This window comes from Onychostruthus taczanowskii, unplaced genomic scaffold (genome assembly GCF_017590055.1).
Source record: "Onychostruthus taczanowskii isolate IOZ18803 unplaced genomic scaffold, ASM1759005v1 scaffold61, whole genome shotgun sequence".
NCBI classification, from domain to species: Eukaryota; Metazoa; Chordata; class Aves; order Passeriformes; family Passeridae; genus Onychostruthus; species Onychostruthus taczanowskii.
This window is the reverse complement of record NW_024503790.1, coordinates 6,392,153-6,410,366: the sequence shown is the minus strand read 5'-3', so window position 1 is coordinate 6,410,366 and position 18,214 is coordinate 6,392,153. Positions and strand designations below refer to the sequence as shown.

Sequence of the window (18,214 nt, the reverse complement as noted above, 5' to 3'; positions counted from 1 at the left end):
ACTCAGCAGGAGGACAGGGAAAGACCACCCATCTCTGGAAGAAATTAAAAGACACTTCTGGTTAAAAACTACTTATTTTTTAATAAATATAATTCTTTATTCATTAAACAACATGAAAAGAATCACAAAACTTTACTCATGGGAAAAAAATTTTTACAATTTGATTTATAAAAGTTGAAGTGAAAAATTAGTTATTTCCAGTGTTTGTTTTCTGTAAAACATATAATCATACCATTGAATTGTAGGAATGCACTTGATTTTTAAAAAAATGAATAAAATTTAGTATCAATAATCACTTATGGGAGAAACAGACTGCAAGAAGTTACTCCATGGAGCTGCCTTTGCAAAGAAAGGTTAATACAAGCTCTCAAGAAGGTGAACACCTTCTATTAATAACTTTCACAAAATAAAAATAGCCCTGCTTCCTTGGCCATCAGCCCGGTGGATTGCTACCATTCCTCCTCATCAGATTTGTTGCTCATTTAACCCTTCTTCCCATCCAGTCTCTCTCTTTCCAGTCATAAATTTTGTATATTCAAAAATATTTGGTTTTCATTTAGCAAATGCTAAGTATTAAAGAGTTCAACAGAAACTGTCTGTGTGGAAAAAAAATACCCTTCTGAAAAATCCCCCAAACAACCTAGATAGCTCCATTCACCAAGGAAAACATGTGGAAACTTTTAATGGATTTTAATAAAATCTCGGATACCTTTTGGGGTGACCCACTAGATAGAGACTTCAGAAATAAACCCTATTTTCACCTGCAAAAACAGTAGCTCCCTGGGGAAAAACCCACGTGCTAATTTCAAAGTGCAAATAAAGCTTTCAGTGTTCATTTCAAGAGTTGCCAGCCACATATTACCAAGCGAGTGTGCAAAAATAAGAAAACTCTAATGCCACAGTCACCTGTAAGACAGGAATAAACTCTTATTCATAACAATATAGTTACTCTCTCATAGGTCACTTTTTCATTAAAACTTGTTCCCTCACACCAAATACAAAAGAACTGGAATGAAGTTAACGCGGGCATCTTTTGCTTAAAAATAGAAGATTTCTCTGCTAGCTAAACCCAACAATTGCTCTGAGCACCAAGCTTTCCCTCAGTAATTATTGCAGTGCTGGCAAACAGCAGCTGTGTGAGCTGCCACACTCCTCAGCCTGCCCCCCATTATTTTCAGAGCCCCAAAACATCCAGGGCACACCACCATCACTGCCCTGACACAACAACTCTGGCCCAGCCAGGCTGAGTAGCCTGCCCCCCTTATTTTCAGAGCCCCAAAACACCCAGGGTTACACATCCACGTGCACACCACCATCACTGCCCTGACACAACAACTCTGGCCCAGCCAGGCTGAGCAGGGCAGGGACGAATGTGGTACTGTTGTCTTTTAGCCTGAGAATTACATAAAATTAGAAAGAATTTGGCAGGCAGTTGATTTAACAAGCCCCCCGAAGCGCCTGTGAGGTAGTGACATGCCAGTAAGGCCTGACAGGAGAACTGAGGCACTTCAAGGTGAAGCAATTTGTCCAAAGTCCCAGTGAGGGCCCGGAGCAGAGCCAGAGAGGCTGCACTGGGCTCTGGCTCCTCCTGAGCTCTGCCCCCTGAGCCCGGCTCCCCCAGGCTCCAGCCCAGCGCTGCCGCAGGCCGTGCATGTCCCCGAAGGGAGGGTCAGGGGTGAGGCTGCTGCTGGCAACGAGGACACGGTGCAGGACAAGCCAGGCCACGCGGACGAGGCGGGAGGGACGCCGCCAGGCATCACCCCAGCAGAGCTTCGTAATCCACGTACCAGACCAGCTGGCCAGAGCTGGGGCTGACGCCCGAGATCGGCCACTTGCGGGGCTCGCGGCCCACCCTGCTGAGCAGCGTGGTGATGTCGTGCTTGCCCTTGCCCAGGACCAGCACGAACACCCGCCGGGCCCTGTTGATGAGGGGCAGGCTGAGGCTCATCCTCTGGTGAGGCTTGACGGGGCTCTCGGTCAGCACCACGGTGGGAGCCCCTTCCAGGCCGCTTTCGGAGCGGGGGAAGAGCGAGGCCGTGTGCCCGTCCGCGCCCACGCCCAGCAGCACCAGGTCGAAGCTGGCGTTGGCCACCAGGGCCACGATGTCCTTGGCGTAGAGCTCGGCGCCGCCGTCCTCCTCCACGCAGAGGCGCCGGTTGAGGTGCACGGGCATGGGGTGGATGTTGAAGTAGGGCACCCTGACGTGCTGCAGGAGGTGCCGGTGCAGGCCCAGGAAGTTGGACTCGCCGTCGGTCAGGGGCACGCAGCGCTCGTCCACCAGCCACACGTGGCTGTGCTGCCAGGGGAAGCTGTAGTGGTGCCTGGCCAGCCTCTGGAACAGCCCCACGGGGCTGGAGCCGCCCGACAGGGCCAGGTGGAACTGCCCCGAGCGGGCCACGCTCCTCACGGCCGCCTCCTCCATGTCGGAGGCCAGCTGGGCGATCAGCTCCTCGGCCCAGGCCGAGACCAGCGGGCTCTGCCGGAATTTGGACTGGATGGCCCTGAAGTCACTTGGCAGCTGCCCGCTGGGGTTCAGCAGCTCTGCTGGCTCTGGCAGGGTGAACGCCACTCCCCCGGGCACCATCTCGAAGTCCAGCAGCTGCTGGTTCTCCACGCCCCCGGGGTAGAGGCGCGGGGGCTGGCGGGAGGTGCTGTCCAGCAGAGGGGTCCAGAAGGCCCAGGAGGCCAGCAGGCTCTCCGTGGTGATGAAGAAATCCTTCCTGCCGTGGTAGATGTGGGAGATGAGGACGGAATAGGCATCCCTCTCCTTCACAGGGCTGTACACGTAGAAATCAGACAGTGGCTGTCCGAAGACGTGCAGGTCTGACCGAGCCCCCGCTTCTTTCCAGCTGTCTTTGGGCATGGCAGGCTGGAAGAGGTTCCTGCTCACCAGCACAGCAGGGGTGTTGAGAGCGCCGTGCCCGAAGTAGAAGATGATCTGCTTGGGTTTACACTGGCTGAGCCCTGCATCCCTCAGAGTGCCGCTCTGAGGGCAGTAGGCCCTGCTCCTGAAGAGGACGCGGGCGTAGCCCACCCGCTCATCCAGAGCCTTCCCGGAGGTGAGGAGGAACGGGACCCCTTCCCAGCGCGGGCTGTGGCTGTGGATCAGCACTCCTGCAAGGACAGACACCCACCACACCTGAGCAGCAGGCACTCCTGGGTCATCTCCAGCACCTGCCCACCTCCTCAGCTCCTCTGGTAGCCACTGTGTCTCTAGCTCCACATTCAGCCCTTCCATGACTTCACTGCCTACCCAGAACTCGATGATCTTCATGGTCCCTTCCCACACAGGCCATCCATGATTCTCACACCCTCCCAGCTATCCCACTTGTTCAGCCTCCTTTCATCTGGCAGGAAACCAGTTTCTGAGCATGAGCATCATTTAGACAATTCTCTTCATGCTCACAGCATGGCTGGAGATGGCTTCGTGGCTCACTCATCACAGACAATAAAGCTTTACCTCTCAACTCAAGTTTATGGGAAGGCAAAGGAGTTTACAGGCCACTTCTAAAAACTGCAGAGATCTTATAATAATAGGCCTTAGCCCTTACACTTCCCATTCCCTGGATCACTGGTTAACTGACACAATAACAGCACTATTTTGTCCAGCTCCCAGTTACCAGGTCAGTGGTTGCCTGGGCACATCCCAGAGCCAGCAGTGAGCCCCAGGGCCATGGGGCTGGTACTGCAGCGCTCACAGCTCCTGCTCTCCTCAGCTCTCACTGCTCCCCTGGCCAGGGCCCAGCCCAAAGCCTCACCTGCAAAGGTTGGTGTGGTGCTGACGTAGCCCCGCGCCTCGGGCAGCTCCTCCTGCACCTGGCTGTCGTAGGCCTGGTACTGCCCCAGCACGGCGCTGCCCCTCTGCAGCCCCCACAGGGACTGGAAGGCCTGCAGCTTGTGCTGCACCACCTCCTGGGCGCTGCTGACGTTGGCAGGGAGCTCCATGACGAGGAACATCAGGGCCTCGGTGAGGTGGTTCTGCAGCACGTCCCGGATCACCCCGTACTGCTCGTAGAAGCTGGTGCGGCCTGGGCACGGCGAGGAGGAAAAATGCTGCTCAGGTGACCTGGCTCCCCTGCCTGCATCTCAGCGTGGGGCCAGGCACAGCAAAGCTCCAAGCTCCTCTCCTCCCCACCCAGCAATTAACCTGAAGCAATCAGCTCAGCGAGGCTGTGGGTGTCCTGGCACTGGCTGTGTTCAGGGTCTGGTTGGACAGGGCTTTGGGCAACCTGTCCTAGTGGGAGTTATCACTGCTTGCAGCAGGACGAGATGGTTTTCCTGCCCTCAGAAGGCTCTGGCTGAGCCATACCCTTGGGAGACAAAATTTCGTGCACAGAGCCACGCTTCCCTTTCCCTGCCTGGCTTCTCGTGCAGGAGGGAACAGTGGCAGAAGGACAGTGCACTGCTGGAGTGACTCAAGGCTGTGTGTCACCAGCAGCAGGCTGCATCACGAGCACAGGCTCCCCCCACTGACTGATCATTTCTCTCCCCCCCAGTCCAAAGGCACATTCAGTAATGGGATCAATGCTGCAGACTTGCTGGGAGCCAGGCTGCCAGCTGAAGCTGCACAGGGGAAAACAGACATCAAATGACATCAAATGACAAATGACATCAAATGACAAAGTTGTTCAGTGAGGGGGAGGGCACAGGGAGTAGCTGGAGCTGTGCACAGACAAAGCAGCTCTCCCTAAACCTCTCTGCAGTGCACCCCTCTCCCACAAACAGGCTCAGGTGAGCTCTGGGCTGCCAAACCAAAGATTCCACCCCAAGTTTGACAAAACTGCATTAACTGAGTCTGTGGTGGCTGAGTGAGGGAGGCACAGGTAAGGGGAAGCAGTCCTGCTGGTGCAGCAGCCAGGGCACCTGCCGTGGCCAGGAGTGCTGCAGGCAGCAGCCCAGCCCAGGAGCTTTGTGCTGAGCACTGCAGAGGGGATGCTGCAGCATTGCAGGCAGGCAGTGCAGCCGTGTCCTTCAGCAGGAGCCCCACGCCGCCTCTCTGGGCTGGGACTGTCCCTCTGCAGTGCTCCTACCACAGAGAGGAGGGGACACAAACAGGCAGGCAAAGCCAGACTGGCCCAGGGACAGAAACATCCCGGCAGGAGATGCACAAACACCTCCCAAAGAACAGTACAAAGGCACACTCGGGTGAGCCTGGGGTCTGACAGGACAGCAGGACAGCTGAAGTGGCCTTAGACTGCATCAATTCCAAACCCAGGGCTGTTGACCAAGACCTGGGATAGCAAGGTCAGCAATCCCCCAGAGCTCTGCAGCAGAAAAAGGGGGGGATTCTGCCCCCTCTCCCAGATGAATTACAAATGGATTTTTTCCTTAGAGGCAGCAATTCTACCTGGAAGTGAGTCAGTCTCCAGCACAGGAAGGGTGGGACAGTCCCTCTCTGTTTCCAGGGAGCAACACACCATTCACCTGTTCCTTTTGTATTTCTGTACCAGCAGCACCTCAAGGGCCACCTCCCCATTGCTGAGGAGCCTCACCCACCCTGCACATGCCTCACCAACCTTTAGCATCCACAGTCTCCTTCAAGACAACCTCCACTCTTTCCACATGATGTCGGTTCCAAATTGGGTCCAGAAACCGTCGGTTCTGATCCCGAAAGGGCAGGATGTGGGCCACAGCCTGTGAGGGGAAAAGTTCCAAGAGCCAATAAAAACTTGGCAGATTGCCACGGTGCCTCTGCCTCCCTGCCCCACGCAGCAGAGCAGAGTGGGTCAGAGAGGAGAAAAGCGGCAGCAGAGCCTGCAGTGGTGCACAGGAAGGTCGCCAGAGGCTGTTCAGAGCAGACATTAAAGGTCTTTCTGAGGTGTTTTGAGGTTTCATGTGAAAAGGCTGAACTACAAACTGCAGAGCACTCAGTCTGTCAGAGGACAAAGGGCTGAGTCAGACGTGTAAGGCTCCAAAGTGCTGAAATACATCACTTCAGATGCTTACACCACTAAAGCCATCTGCTCTTTTGGGGAGACAAACCCCTAAAACAAAACAGAAGAAATCCCCCCTCTCTGTGGAGATGCTCTCCAGAGCTGGACATGCAACTTCTGAGTAAAACCTGGCCACACTGCCTTGGCTGGAACAGGCTGCTTTAAAGTGTGGCACCACATTCCTGAGAAACAAGGATGGCGTGTCCTTGAACACACTCCCTGTGGGACAGTGCAGCTCCACATCCTGAGCTGTACCTGCAGCAGACAGCCCTTCAGGGCAGGAAGAAACCTTCCCTAAGCATCCCCCAGAACGAACATCCCATCAGCTCCTTATCATATCAAATGAAGGAGTGCTTCCAGAAGCCATGGCTAAGCAGAGAGGCCTGTGTGGAATGAGATGTGGAGCTGGGAGAGGACAGGTGCTGCTTACCCAGCGAAACCAAAGCCCTGACCTTGGGGAGGAGGCCAGAGGAGTTCTGCATCTCTGCTCCAGGCACGGAGCCCAGCCCTGCTCTGCAGAAGGGACCCTCACCACCCCAACAGCACGAAGCCCTGCTTTGGTCTGCACATCTCTGCTCTCCCAGGACAGAGACACAGGATTCCAGGAGCAAATGGAGGCTCTGGATCACAAAGAGAGGCTCAGCATGGATTCGGGAGGGGAACAACGCTCTCACCAAACACAGAACTAACCACCAGCAGTCTCCCAGGCACCGAGCCCCTCCGGCTGCCGGGGGCTGCTCACCTGCTTGCCCAGGTAATGGTCCACACGGTACATCTCCTCCTCCCTGAAGAAGCCTGCCAGCTGTGCAGCCAGCTGCTGGGCCGACCGCAGGTCGTGGCCGAAGGGCTTCTCCAGCACCACGCGCAGCCAGGCCCCGGCGCGCGGCCGGCAGCTGCCGTTGATGTGCCCCGCGATCTCCGTGTAGGCAAACGGGGGCACGGAGAAGTAGAAGATCCTGCCAGCCTCCTGCAGCCCCTCCTGGCGAAGCAGGCTCTCGATCTCTCTGCTCAGGGCTGCGTAGTTCTCGGCGGTCTTCAGCTGGTGGTACTGGCTCAGCTTCAGGAACTGGTCCTTGAGCACGGCACACCGGTCGGGAGCCTGGTCCGGGGGGCAGGACAGCTTCTTCAGCACGTCGAACATCAGCCTCTGCCCCGGCTCCGGAGCTGCCAGGGCAGCCCCGTGGAATGTGAAGCTGTGGCCACTGCTCACTTGGTCCATGTAGAGCTGGAATAGACCCTGCCACAAATACTTCTTGGCCAGGTCGCCCGTGGCTCCCAGCAGGACCACGGAGATGTGGCCCTGGGATGCTGCAGCTGCGGATGGCAGGGCTCCCACGAACAACACCGTGCACAGCACCCTCCCCAGCATCCTGGGGAGAAGAGGGGCAGCCAGGAACACTACAGGGCAGGAATAAAAACACTAATCATTCCATGCTGTGGCACTGCAGAACACAACACAAAGTACCTGCTTTCCCCAGAAGAGCCAGGGGCTCCTCCACCCAACAGCCTCTCCTCCCCTTGATCTGAATCAAGGCAGTAATTTGGGTTCCTGACAAACCTGCAGCCTCCTTCTGCACCCCCAGAAGAGCCAGGGGCTTCTGCCTGGCGCCTCCACCCAACAGCCTCTCCTCCCCTTGATCTGAATCAAGGCAGTAATTTGGGCTCCTGACAAACCTGCAGCCTCCTTCTGCACACCAGAAGTGGAAGGCAGTGTGTGCTGAAGGCCCTTGGGCAGCACTGTTCCCACAGCTGAGGGGGTGTCAGTGCCTTTGCACAGGGAAACAAACTGGAACCCATTTTCATCCAAACCTCAGAGCTGGCCACAGAGGAGCACACTGCCTGCGCCCCGAGCACACGTGCACACTGAATCCTGCTTCCAACATCCTGCTTGGGACTGCTGGGCTGCCTTGGCATGGCTTCATGTCAATATTGTCACAGCAGCTCAGGGACAAACACGAGCACTGGCAGCCCCAGGCTCCTCTTCTTTCACTTGCTGGCTCCTGTGCCCCACCACTGAACTGGGTTCTAATGGCTGCTGGGAGACTGGTGTGATAAAAAACCAGCTCTGGGGAAGAAGTTCAGCCCTCAGATTGATGTGAGCCAGTCCAGATGCTGCCTCATGGTGCTGTGTCTGTGGCCAGGAGACAGCCTGGGGTTTGTGCTCTGCCTCCTGCAGCCTCCACCACTGAAGAGCAGGTCCTGTTCTGCCCTTCTCCACTCAGTGCCCATTCAAACCACTGCAGCCAGGCCAAGAAGTCCCTTTGCTCACTCGTAGTTATTCAAAATTAAATTGTTTTTAAGAGAAAAGACAGATTTAGCACTTACACTGAGAAACACAGCAATGACTTTGCATCTCCAGAGATGTAATGTCACTGAAGAGAGGTTTAGTCACTCCTGCATGGGTGACTAAACCACTGTGCTGCTCTCATTACATCAGGTATTATATCAGCAGCTCTCACACTGGCTATCTCCTTCCCTTAATGTCATTTCATAAGCTGTGTTTAGTTGGACCAGAGCCCTCACAGCACACAATGTTCTTTACTTTAAAAACTTTGAGCTCTGGTCAATAAATGATGATAACTAAATAACTACAAGCAACATCTGGATATCTCTCCCTGTCTGCAGCTTGAACTGGTCTGCAGAAATCTTGTGTTTCTCTCCAGCAGACTCACCTGTAGCTTTAGAGACCACAAAAGCAGCTGGAGATGTTTCTCCTGCCCAGCCTGTCCCAGCACAGATCCTGCTCCTCCTGTGACTGGGTGTCTCTGATCAGTGCTCAGGTGTGCAGGACAGATAAGGCAGGCTGTTCCCTTCCTGGAAAACGGGAGGAAAGAGCCAATTACAACAGAGAAAAAACCAAAAGTGCCTGAGCCAGCAAGGTCCCAGCAAGGTCCCAGCACAGCCGTGCTCGCAGTCCTGCCCTGCTGGCTGTGCTGGAGCCTTTGGCTGCTGTTTGTGAGCAGGTAAAACACAGGCAGGGTGGCAATTCCTGCTCCCAGACAGCTGCACCCAGCTGAAATGCAGTCTGTAAGTTTAACTGCTCTCTGCCCAGCCCTGTGCCGTGGCTGTCTGCCCTCCTTCCCTTCTCTCCTCGCTCTTTGAGCTCCCTGGACCCACTGAGGGAAGCCAGCCAGCTGCCAAGGGGCACTGCTGAGGTTCTGCCTGCAGAATAAATGATTCTCTGGTTCCCCTTCCCCTGCTGTGGGGTTATGACACAGATGACAAAAGTTCCTCAGTGCAATAAAGGGGTATTGGCACTTCCTGAGCAACCTTTGCCCAGGAACCAGAGGCACTGACACCCTGGCAGCCCTGCTGTGCTGGCTGGGGCAGGCACAGCGAGGAATGGGATGGCTCTGGGTGGGCCATGCTGCTCCAGACCCATGGAAAAATGGGAATTAGCCAGGGAACTTCCTGGCAGGTTCAGCCACAGTCACGTGTGTTCCCAAACCAACAGACAGGCAGTTTCACAACCCTCCCAATTGCAAAATATTGAGCTACACTGCACGGAATAAGCTCAGTAAACCCAGCAGTGTTTGTTTACTGCTTTCATATCAGCTAATCATTACTGCTCCCAATAAAAAATAACACTCCAAAAATCCCCCAGCCAGGCAGAACAAAGTTACTCTGTCAGGCTTCAGGAAAACACTCCTGGGCCTGATCCACATAAAACACAGAGGAGCTTGGCCCAGCAGCCTGGCTGTGCACTCCCCTGCACAGCCACTGCAGCTCCCGTCCACAGGAGCTCACTTCATTTCTAGGGAAAAAATGCAAAAGAGCTGGACTTGGATGGTCCTTGTGGGACCCTTCCAGCTGAGGATATTCTATGGTTCTATGGAAAATCAGCATGGCCTGGGGATCCCACAGGGCTCTGCACACAAGGAAAGGGCTCTGGGATTCTCTGAGGACTGGGGAAACCCTACTGGTGTTCTGTACGTGCAAACAGCAGGGCAGGAATGACCTCACCATCAGCTTCTGGAGAAATCCGAGCCTTAATGAGGAGACTCACATTCAAAGCAAGTTGGGAGGTGCACGAATTCGTGTTTGGCCCTTCTGGCTCTGACTCAGCCTCACTCCGTGTGCTCTGGCCCCAGCATCGTGACAGCACCGCTTCCAAAACCCTGGAAAAGCAGGACAGGGGACCGTGAGGAACCTGGCCCAGTGCGTGGGCAGAGCACGGAACGGGGGGGCTGAGCCACGGGTGACAGGGATGAGCCACAGGTGATAGGGCTGAGCCTACCTGTGACAGGGATGAGCCACGGGTGACAGGGCTGAGCCCATCGGGGGCAGGGATGAGCTCACCTGTGACAGCCATGAGCCCACCTGTGGCAGCCATGAGCCACGGGTGACAGGGATGAGCCCATGGGGGGCACGGCTGAGCCCATGGGGGGCAGGGATGAGCCCACCTGTGACAGGGATGATCCCCGTGCTGTCACAGCTCCCGGGCACCGAGCGGGACCCGCCCGCCGCCCCCGCCCCCGGCGCTGTCGCTCCCCGGCCCCGGGAAGGCCGGGCCGGTTCTCGGGCTGCGGGCAGCGGGGCCGGAGCGGGCTGTGCCCGCAGGGAGCGCCCGGCCCGGGCTCCTCTGTCCGTGCCTGCCCCTCCTGGGGGGCCGGGAGCAGCGCCGCTCCATCCCCGATCCCTCCATCCCCATCCCGATCCCTCCATCCCCATCCCCATCCCCATCTCTCCATCCGCATCCCTCCACCCGCGTTCCGGCCGCCCACGCGGCCGCGCCCGCCCCGCGCAGACTCTGTGGTTGGCGGCGGCTCGCGCCCGGTGGCGGCGCTCGGGCGGGAGGAAAAAACCCGCAGGGCTGAGTGGCTTTGGGGACACGGGGACACCGAACCCCCCGAGGGGACACGGGGACACAGAGCCCCCCGAGGGACACAGAATCCCCCCGGGGGACACGGACCCCGCCCAGCACCGGCGCTAGGAGCGCTCACTTTGCCTGCTCAGAGCAGCGCAAAGCCCAGCCCAGCTCAGGGGCACCTGCAGCACCGAGGGGCAGCAGAGCCCCTCTGCAGCAAACTCACTTTTGTGCTTCGTTTCCCCCACTCCTAAACAAAGAACCCCTTGCTGTGGAACAGATTTCCACCGCAATGCCAAAACACAGCCTCTGCCCCGGGTTTATAGGGGCTCTGAATTGATAAGCTGTCCTCTCCAGCTTAATGCTTTCTCCTCTCAAACACCATCTTTAAACACCACCCTGAACAGCTCTTTTTCCTACAGAGCTTTTTATTTGCTTGGAGAACATCTGTCTCCTTAATGCCCCTTTCCTTGCTAGCTGCCTTTTATGCCTTTATTGCCATCACATGTCTCATCTGTCACACTGGACCTTTTTCCCTTAAAGGCACACACAGCTCAGGAGGTCTGAAAAGGCTTTGACAAAAGCACATTCTGATCCAAACCATCATCCTCACAAAATCTTACTTGCCCCAAATTATGAGATGTTACAGCTCCTTAATGAAACAGCTGAGATATTTTTAACATGGTCAAAAAACCTATTTTATAATCTGACCTTCAGCTCAGAAATAGCTGCACTATTTTTTTTTTCCAACTTTCCAAAGAAATGACTGCATAAAGCAAACCACCCCTACAGTTTCAGCCTCAGTATTTAAAGTTTGGCATCATATAATGAGCTGAAAACGTGGTCTCTCAACAGAAGACATTAAATGACTGCTACTACTCCCAGCTTCCAGCTCTTTATAATAATAACTAACTTAAGTGACCAGAGGCTGTTTTGTCATTGCAGTGGAAATCTGCACTGCTCTGAGCAGGCACAGTGAGCTTCAGCAGGGCAAGGTTTTGGTGAGGAAACTTGCCTGTTACCTGCCAGACTGACCAGCCTCTGCAAAGGGGTTTAGTGCCAGAGAACTGCAGGTGTGGCTGTAAACGACAGCCGTTTCTGGGATGCTTTAATTCCTCGGTTCTCTGGTGTCCTGGCAGCCCTGCGTGCTGCTGGAGCTACTGCTACTACTCCCACCTTCCAGCTCTTCTATAATGATAACTAACTTAAGTGACCAGAGGCTGTTTTGTCATTGCAGTGGAAATCTGCACTGCTCTGAGCAGGCACAGTGAGCTTCAGCAGGGCAAGGTTTTGGTGAGGAAACTTGCCTGTTACCTGCCAGACTGACCAGCCTCTGCAGAGGGGTTTAGTGCCAGAGAACTGCAGGTGTGGCTGTAAACGACAGCCGTTTCTGGGATGCTTTAATTCCTCGGTTCTCTGGTGTCCTGGCAGCCCTGCGTGCTGCTGGTGTGGCTGCAAACGACAGTCCTTTCTGGGATGCTTTAATTCCTCGGTTCTCTGGTGTCCTGGCAGCCCTGCGTGCTGCTGCAGAGCTGCTGGAGCTGGGCAGGGGCTGTGCTGGGGGATGAGCTCCCAGGAAAGGAGTTCTGGGCTATCAGGTTCACTTGGCTTTGGGTACAGCTGTTAACTTCTGCTGTGAAGCAAAAAAGAACAGCTGGACAGCAGCTGGAGCTCTTAGGAAATAAAATCACTGTCTGTGGCTTCCCAAAAAGCAGGCTGCAGAGATGTGGCAGCGGCTCCTGAGATGGTGGGGGCAGAATAAGAAAGAGGGGCTTTGTTGTGGCTGCTGGGGCAGGTGGAGGGCTCACCTGCTGAACAGGTCCTGCTCTGTGCTCAGGTGTGCTCAGCCTCCAGCCCAGTTCAGGATGTTTAGATTTAAATGCTTCGGTTTGGTGTTAAGCAATGCCACTTCTGTGCATCCAAACTCTCTTTGGGGGTTGGAAAGCTGACCCACACAGCAGCAGCACTCCCCAGACCCTGCTCTGGGCTTCTGCCTGGCCAGCTGGGCTCTTGAAGAGCTCAGCACCAAAGTACAGCTGGGACACTCCAAGGCGAGAGAGCATCAGAGTAAAGCTGCCTCTTAGCAGCTTTTGTTCCTGTTGTTTGGTGGCTTTCCTCTCCAGACTGTGGCTTTGAAATGGCAAAAGCCTTGCCCAGGGAATGCCACTGGGCTGGGCTGGGCTGGGCAGCGAGGATGGCACCTCCTGCCAGCCCCTCTCTGCTGCTTCCCCAGCCACTCCTGGCACCAAGGCAGGGCTTGGTGGCCCGGCAGAGCCCTGGCACCGGGACAGGTGACAGCCCTGCTGCACTGGGGGTGCCCTCTGGCACCCTGCAGCAGCCAGGAGCAGCTGGAAACTCCTTGGAAGCAGGGCAGGGGGAAAGGAGCTGGGGTGGGGAGGAGGAGAGCCCATCTTCACCCGGTGCTCTGCTTGAGCCCACCAGAAGTGATCAATCCAGTAAGCTGTGCCTGCATCTGCCTCCTGCTCTGGGGAAGTGATGCTCTCCTCGGCTGGATCAGCAGATTACAGACTGAGTGCTGGCACCTTCCCAGTGCTCCTGCACTGGGACAAGCTGCCTCCTGCCTCTCCCTCAGCCTTGGACTGAATGAGGGTGGAAGTGGAGGTTCTGGGCTAAAAATGCTGTTTTTTCCTTGGAGAATGGGGAAACGTGGGGTTCCTCTTGTGCAAGGGAGCAGAGCACACCAGGCAGCTTTGCTGACCAAAGACATCCCTGTGCCTCCTGGGGGCTCCTGCTGCACTAACCAAAAGAGTGGCTTGTGCCTGTCCCAGCTGAGGAGAAACAACCACAAAGCAACGACTGATTCCCACTGCTGAAGCTGGAAATGTGCAGAGATGGGCTGGAATCTGCCTGCTCAAGGAGCAGAGGCAGCTCTCGGGCCAGGGGCTGCCTCCTCTCTGCCTGTGGTGTTAAGAAAACCCATCCTTGTTGGTTCATTTACTTCAGAAAGAAGCCCAGGGTGGGTACCTGGTGCTGCTGCCTGGCTGGCACTGACAGCTTTTGACAGAAATTGCTTCTCTTGGCCTGTGACATGAGGGAGACACAAGACAGGCAGTAGGAAGTGCTGTCATGGTTAAGTGAAGCCTCCCCAAATGTACTTGATTGGGGTTTGATAGTTCCTGTGTCCTAGATAAATATTGACTGATGAGGGATGGCACACTGAGCCTTGGGGCTCCCAACGGGCACTGCTCTGCTGCTTATCAGTTCTATCAGTTCTATCAGTTTTATCCGTCTTAGCAGTTCTATCATTTTTATCAGTTTTATCAGTTGTATCAGTTCTATCAATTTTATCAGTTCTATCAGTTTTATCAGTTATATCAGTTCTATCAGTTTTATCAGTTCTATCAGTTCTATCAGTTCTATCAGTTTTATCAGTTCTATCAATTTTATCAGTTCTATCAGTTCTATCAGTTTTATCAGTTCTATCAGTTATATCAGTTATATCAGTTTTATCAGTTTTATCAGTTCTATCAGTTCTATCAATTTTATCAATTTTATCAGTTTTATCAGTTCCATCAGTCCTATCAGTTCTATCAGTTTAATCAATTTTATCAGTTCTATCAGTTCTATCAGTTCTATCAGTTTCCTGACCAGTGCTGCAGCACAGCAGGGCTGATCAGCCCAGGCTGCTGCACTCAGGGCACAAATGCAGCTGTGGACAGCCAGAGGTTTTCTCTGAGACGCTGCCCCTCTGCTCTTATCTCCATGTCCTGTTAAGATTAGGCTCACTGATAAAGCCTAAACCCAAAATCCTTCCCGGTAACACCCTCGTTCTCCTAGAGCAAAGTGAAATGCACCAAAATGCATGAGCATGTTGCTATAAATGGACTGTGGTGCAGCAGGGAATTGGTGCAGAGTTTGGGATGCTGCGTGCTGTGCGCTGCATTCCTGGCACCCTGCACGCAGCCCAGCTCTGAGCTGCCGGGCTCTGCACTGGTGCCCTCCTCACCCTGCTGCTGCAGGTTAACCCTGGGGTTTTGTGGGCCCCGTGGCCTTGAAATGCTTCATTAAATCAGTGTTTGCTAAGCCTTGGCAAAGACGGGGAAAACCGCAGTGAAATGTTTTTGCCGTCCAGGGGAGTCTCCCCTTGCTGCTGGTTTCAGCACACGCTCAGGTGCCACCCAGGTGGGGTGGGCTGGGAATTTCTGCTGGGAACGCTCCCTGTGCCATGCAGGAGCTGCAGCAGTGCAGAGCTGGTAGCAGGGCACAAGGAACCACGAACACAATGCTGAGTACCAGGTTTGTCTCTCTCCGAGGTTGTGTAAAACCAGGATTATTGAGCATATTACCTTCAGCAACAGGTACAGAGAAATAAAAAGTGATCCAGAGCTCTGCAGAGGGGGATGAGTGCAGCGCTGGGTGCAGACCTGAATCTCCATCTCTCCAGGAAAAGAAGAGACATCCTGTGCATTGGGCTGTGCAGCTGAGGGGTGCAAGGGGTCCACTCAAAAAACTAATCTCCAAATGGAAAAGCAATGATGGTGAAAGGGGAGGAAAAGGCTCCAGGGCAGTGCCAGGACTCTCTCAGATGCAGATAATCAGCAGATCTGAAAACTTGATCTGAAAGCTTTCAAGGGGGGGGGGAGCAGAAGGCACTAATAAATTGAGATTGACCCAGAGGTACACTCTGTGCTTTGCTGTGATGCATTGGAGTGTGTAGGTGAAAAACTGACGTGTTTCAAAATTATCCCTTTGCAGCTGTTGCTTCCAGAGCCAGCACGTTGCAGAGCTCTTGCCCAAATATTTAAAATGCTCTGTGCCCCTGGAAATGTCCTTCAATAACCTTGAGCTTAGAGTGGTTTCCCCTGCCTCAGTCTCGCTGAAGACCAGAAGAAGAGAACCAGGAGTCCCTGTGCTTGGTAATTCCAGGATGTAAAGTGTCTTCTCTGGACACTTGTTCCCCTGGACACTTCTCTTCCATGGATCAGAAAATGGGCTGGTGCCTGTTGTCTCTGTGCTCTGCCATGAAAATGGGCTGAATCCCCCGTGGAATGCAAACTCTGCATCATTGCCTGCAGCCTTCCTGGGCCTGGATCAATGGAATAGCTGGGGATGAACTGTGCATTTTGTCAAACCACTAAGGGGCAGGGATTAAATTACACGGGGCAGAAAGCATTTCTAGGCCTGAGCTGGTTTAAAACAAGGTAGTTTAGCTGAAGTTAGTGACAGGCCTTTGGATGAGGTGTTGCACTGTTCTGTGTATCAGGAAAAGAAATGTCAAGTGCTTGGGGGATGCGTGAGCTTTTTGTTTGGGGTGTTTGTTTTATTTTTTCCAAATGTATTATTTATACTTGCAGCTTCTGTCTGAGTTCTTGACGTGGCTGAGACCTCTCAGCAATGCCGTGGAGGACGAGATTTTGCCCTGTTCATTCTGTCACCCCCTGTCCTCCCTGGCACAGTTAAGGAACGCATTCCCTGCACCTCACAGCAGAGAACACGCTGCCGACTCCTGAGCCAGCTCCAGCCTGCTCCCCAAACTGACACCAGCTCAGGGGGGAGCAGGGTGCGCTCCAGAGGCTCCTGCAGATCGCTGGTTTGCTTTTTGTTTTTGCTCTTGGAACAGCAGCGTGGCCAGGTGAGAAAACCCGGCAGCGACGAGAGCTCCGAGTCCCCACCTGGCTGGGAAATCCGGCTGCACAGGAGCCGGCGTTCCAGACCCGATCCTATAGGATCAGGCTTCTTGCAGTGTCAGGGATTTAAGACTTTTTAACTCCCCCTCCCCCGTTTTTCTCCCTCGCCCGTGTGAGCAGCTCGGGCTCTCCCGGCATCACTCCGGAGCCAGCGCCGTGTGGCAGCGCTCCGCCAGCTCCTGCCGCTGCAACTTTTGCTGCTCCAGACATCGCTGCATCCCTGCGAAAGCACAGCTCCTCCGGCCGGATCTGGGGTAAGAAGAGACAACTTGGGAGGGAGAGGAGCTTTCCCAACCCGCTTTAATGGAAGCTCTTTTCCTTTGCATGCTCTTTTAGGAAGGGAGGTGTTTTAAAGAGGCTGCAGTCCTTCCTCCTGCAGGGCTGTCTTTTATGATTGATAAAAGCTCAAAGAGTGCAACTTCTGCCGTGTGCTTGCTAATTAAACTTCATTCAGTTCGTTTCCTTTCTGCCTTTTACATTCTCCTTGGGACCAGCGTGAGGGAAGCTGAATCAGTGGATGTTTTTTTTTTTTTTTTTTTTTTAAACCGCTCTGCTTTTTTAAAACAAGCCGACAAAACCAAATTTAAAAAAAAAAATGGGAAAAAAAAATAAAGCAGAGAGAAGAGAAGCCGGCAGAAGCACTGGCGAGGAGCTGCGGCCGTGCATGCCGGCAGGCAGGTGGGATTTTCCCGGCTGCTGCTGGTGCAGTTGTGCTGCAGTCCGAGCCCCGCGCTGGCTGCGGAGCTTTGCGGGAGCGCAGCAGGAGCTGCCGCAGCCCCCGGGCACGGCAAGTGCCCGCAGCTGGCACTGCCCCGCCGGGCTGGCACTGCCCCGCCGGGCCGGCACTGCCCCGCCGTGTCCCCGCCGTGTCCCCGCTGTCCCCGCGGGGGGAATGCGGCGCTGCCGCTTTAAGGGTGCGGAGCTGCCCGGGCGCTGCTCCTCCGGGGCATCCGCAGAGCAGCATCCTCGGCCAGGGATTCCCTCCCTGCCTCCCGAGCTGAGCCTTCTCCCGCACTCGGGGCTTTGCAGCCCCCAATGGTTCCCTTTCACCCCGCATTTCCGAGCCGTGCCTTTAAAAAACGCGTCTGGAGATGTCCAGGCTGGGAGCTGAGCTCCAGCAGCCTCCTCCCAAAATCGCGTGTCCTTGTAGCTGCTGAGCCGAGCTCGGAAAGCGTCCTGGGAGAACCCCAGCACAGCGGTCTCATGACCTCCAGGCGCTGCTGCCTTTCTACGGCCGCCCGAAGTTGAATTTGCATGAGGATGTGTCAGCACAGCCTCTTACTGCAGAAGTTTGACTTGCGTTTTCTGGAGGCATGTGCAGTCTGATTTATTAATGGCGCAAGGACCGCTTGGTTAATTTTAACTATAAAGTTTAAAAAAAAAATCACTTTGACAAAAATATCTGCTAGCAACTTGCATTCTCCTAGTGTAAAAATATCTATTCATTGAAATGTAGCTTCTTAGCAATTCCAGAGTCTTGGGAACTGTATGGGGCAAGGGGGAAAAAATGCAGTTTGAGCAATTATCAATTCTGTTGCAATAGCAGTGAAGTCAGCTGTGCTGAAATCCCTGCAGATCTGGGTTTGATATTCTGTGTCTGGGGGAGGCTGCTCAGCAGTCAGTGCTTACAGCACATCCCGAGCCAGAGCCTCGCTGCAGCCTGCAGCTGATGCTGGCTGACATTAGCAGCATCTCAATATTTGACTGAATATTTGACTTCCCTGCTCCAGTGATGTCTCCTGACACCAGGAAGGGTGTTCTGCTCCCCGCTGGGGCTGAGGCAATTACTGGTGTCTGCCACTCTGTTTGAGAGTAGCAGTGCATGT

The 18,214-nt window shown here is 54.4% G+C and overlaps 1 protein-coding gene across 3 annotated transcripts; it reads right to left on the bottom strand.

The window, feature by feature from the left end:
• Positions 1-1,254: 1,254 nt before the first annotated feature.
• H6PD (hexose-6-phosphate dehydrogenase/glucose 1-dehydrogenase) lies at positions 1,255-10,211 on the bottom strand. 3 transcript variants are annotated; one of them, XM_041419785.1, is made up of 7 exons: positions 10,171-10,211; positions 9,940-10,051; positions 8,606-8,747; positions 6,676-7,331; positions 5,517-5,634; positions 3,759-4,028; positions 1,255-3,114 (listed from the first exon to the last, which is right to left on the bottom strand). In XM_041419785.1, the coding sequence occupies exons 4-7, from the start codon at positions 7,300-7,302 to the stop codon at positions 1,757-1,759; spliced, it is 2,373 nt and encodes a 790-aa protein (XP_041275719.1). In that variant the 5' UTR covers positions 7,303-7,331; positions 8,606-8,747; positions 9,940-10,051; positions 10,171-10,211; the 3' UTR covers positions 1,255-1,756. The 3 variants fall into 3 exon arrangements, with proteins under 3 accessions (XP_041275719.1, XP_041275720.1, XP_041275718.1); XM_041419786.1 differs by lacking the exon at positions 10,171-10,211 and having other exon boundaries at positions 6,676-7,032; positions 7,144-7,331; positions 9,940-10,139; XM_041419784.1 differs by lacking the exon at positions 10,171-10,211 and having other exon boundaries at positions 9,940-10,139.
• Between the last annotated feature and the right edge of the window lie 8,003 nt (positions 10,212-18,214).

Bases quoted from the DNA above. Each gene is read 5' to 3' on its own strand.
- H6PD (XM_041419785.1), bottom strand. From the start codon at position 7,302: ATGCTGGGGAGGGTGCTGTGCACGGTGTTGTTCGTGGGAGCCCTGCCA. The intron at 5,635-6,675 runs GTGAGCAGCCCC...TTCCCCTCACAG, and splicing joins ACCATTACCTGGGCAAGCAG to GCTGTGGCCCACATCCTGCC. The intron at 3,115-3,758 runs GTGAGGCTTTGG...CTGTCCTTGCAG, and splicing joins CACCACACCAACCTTTGCAG to GAGTGCTGATCCACAGCCAC.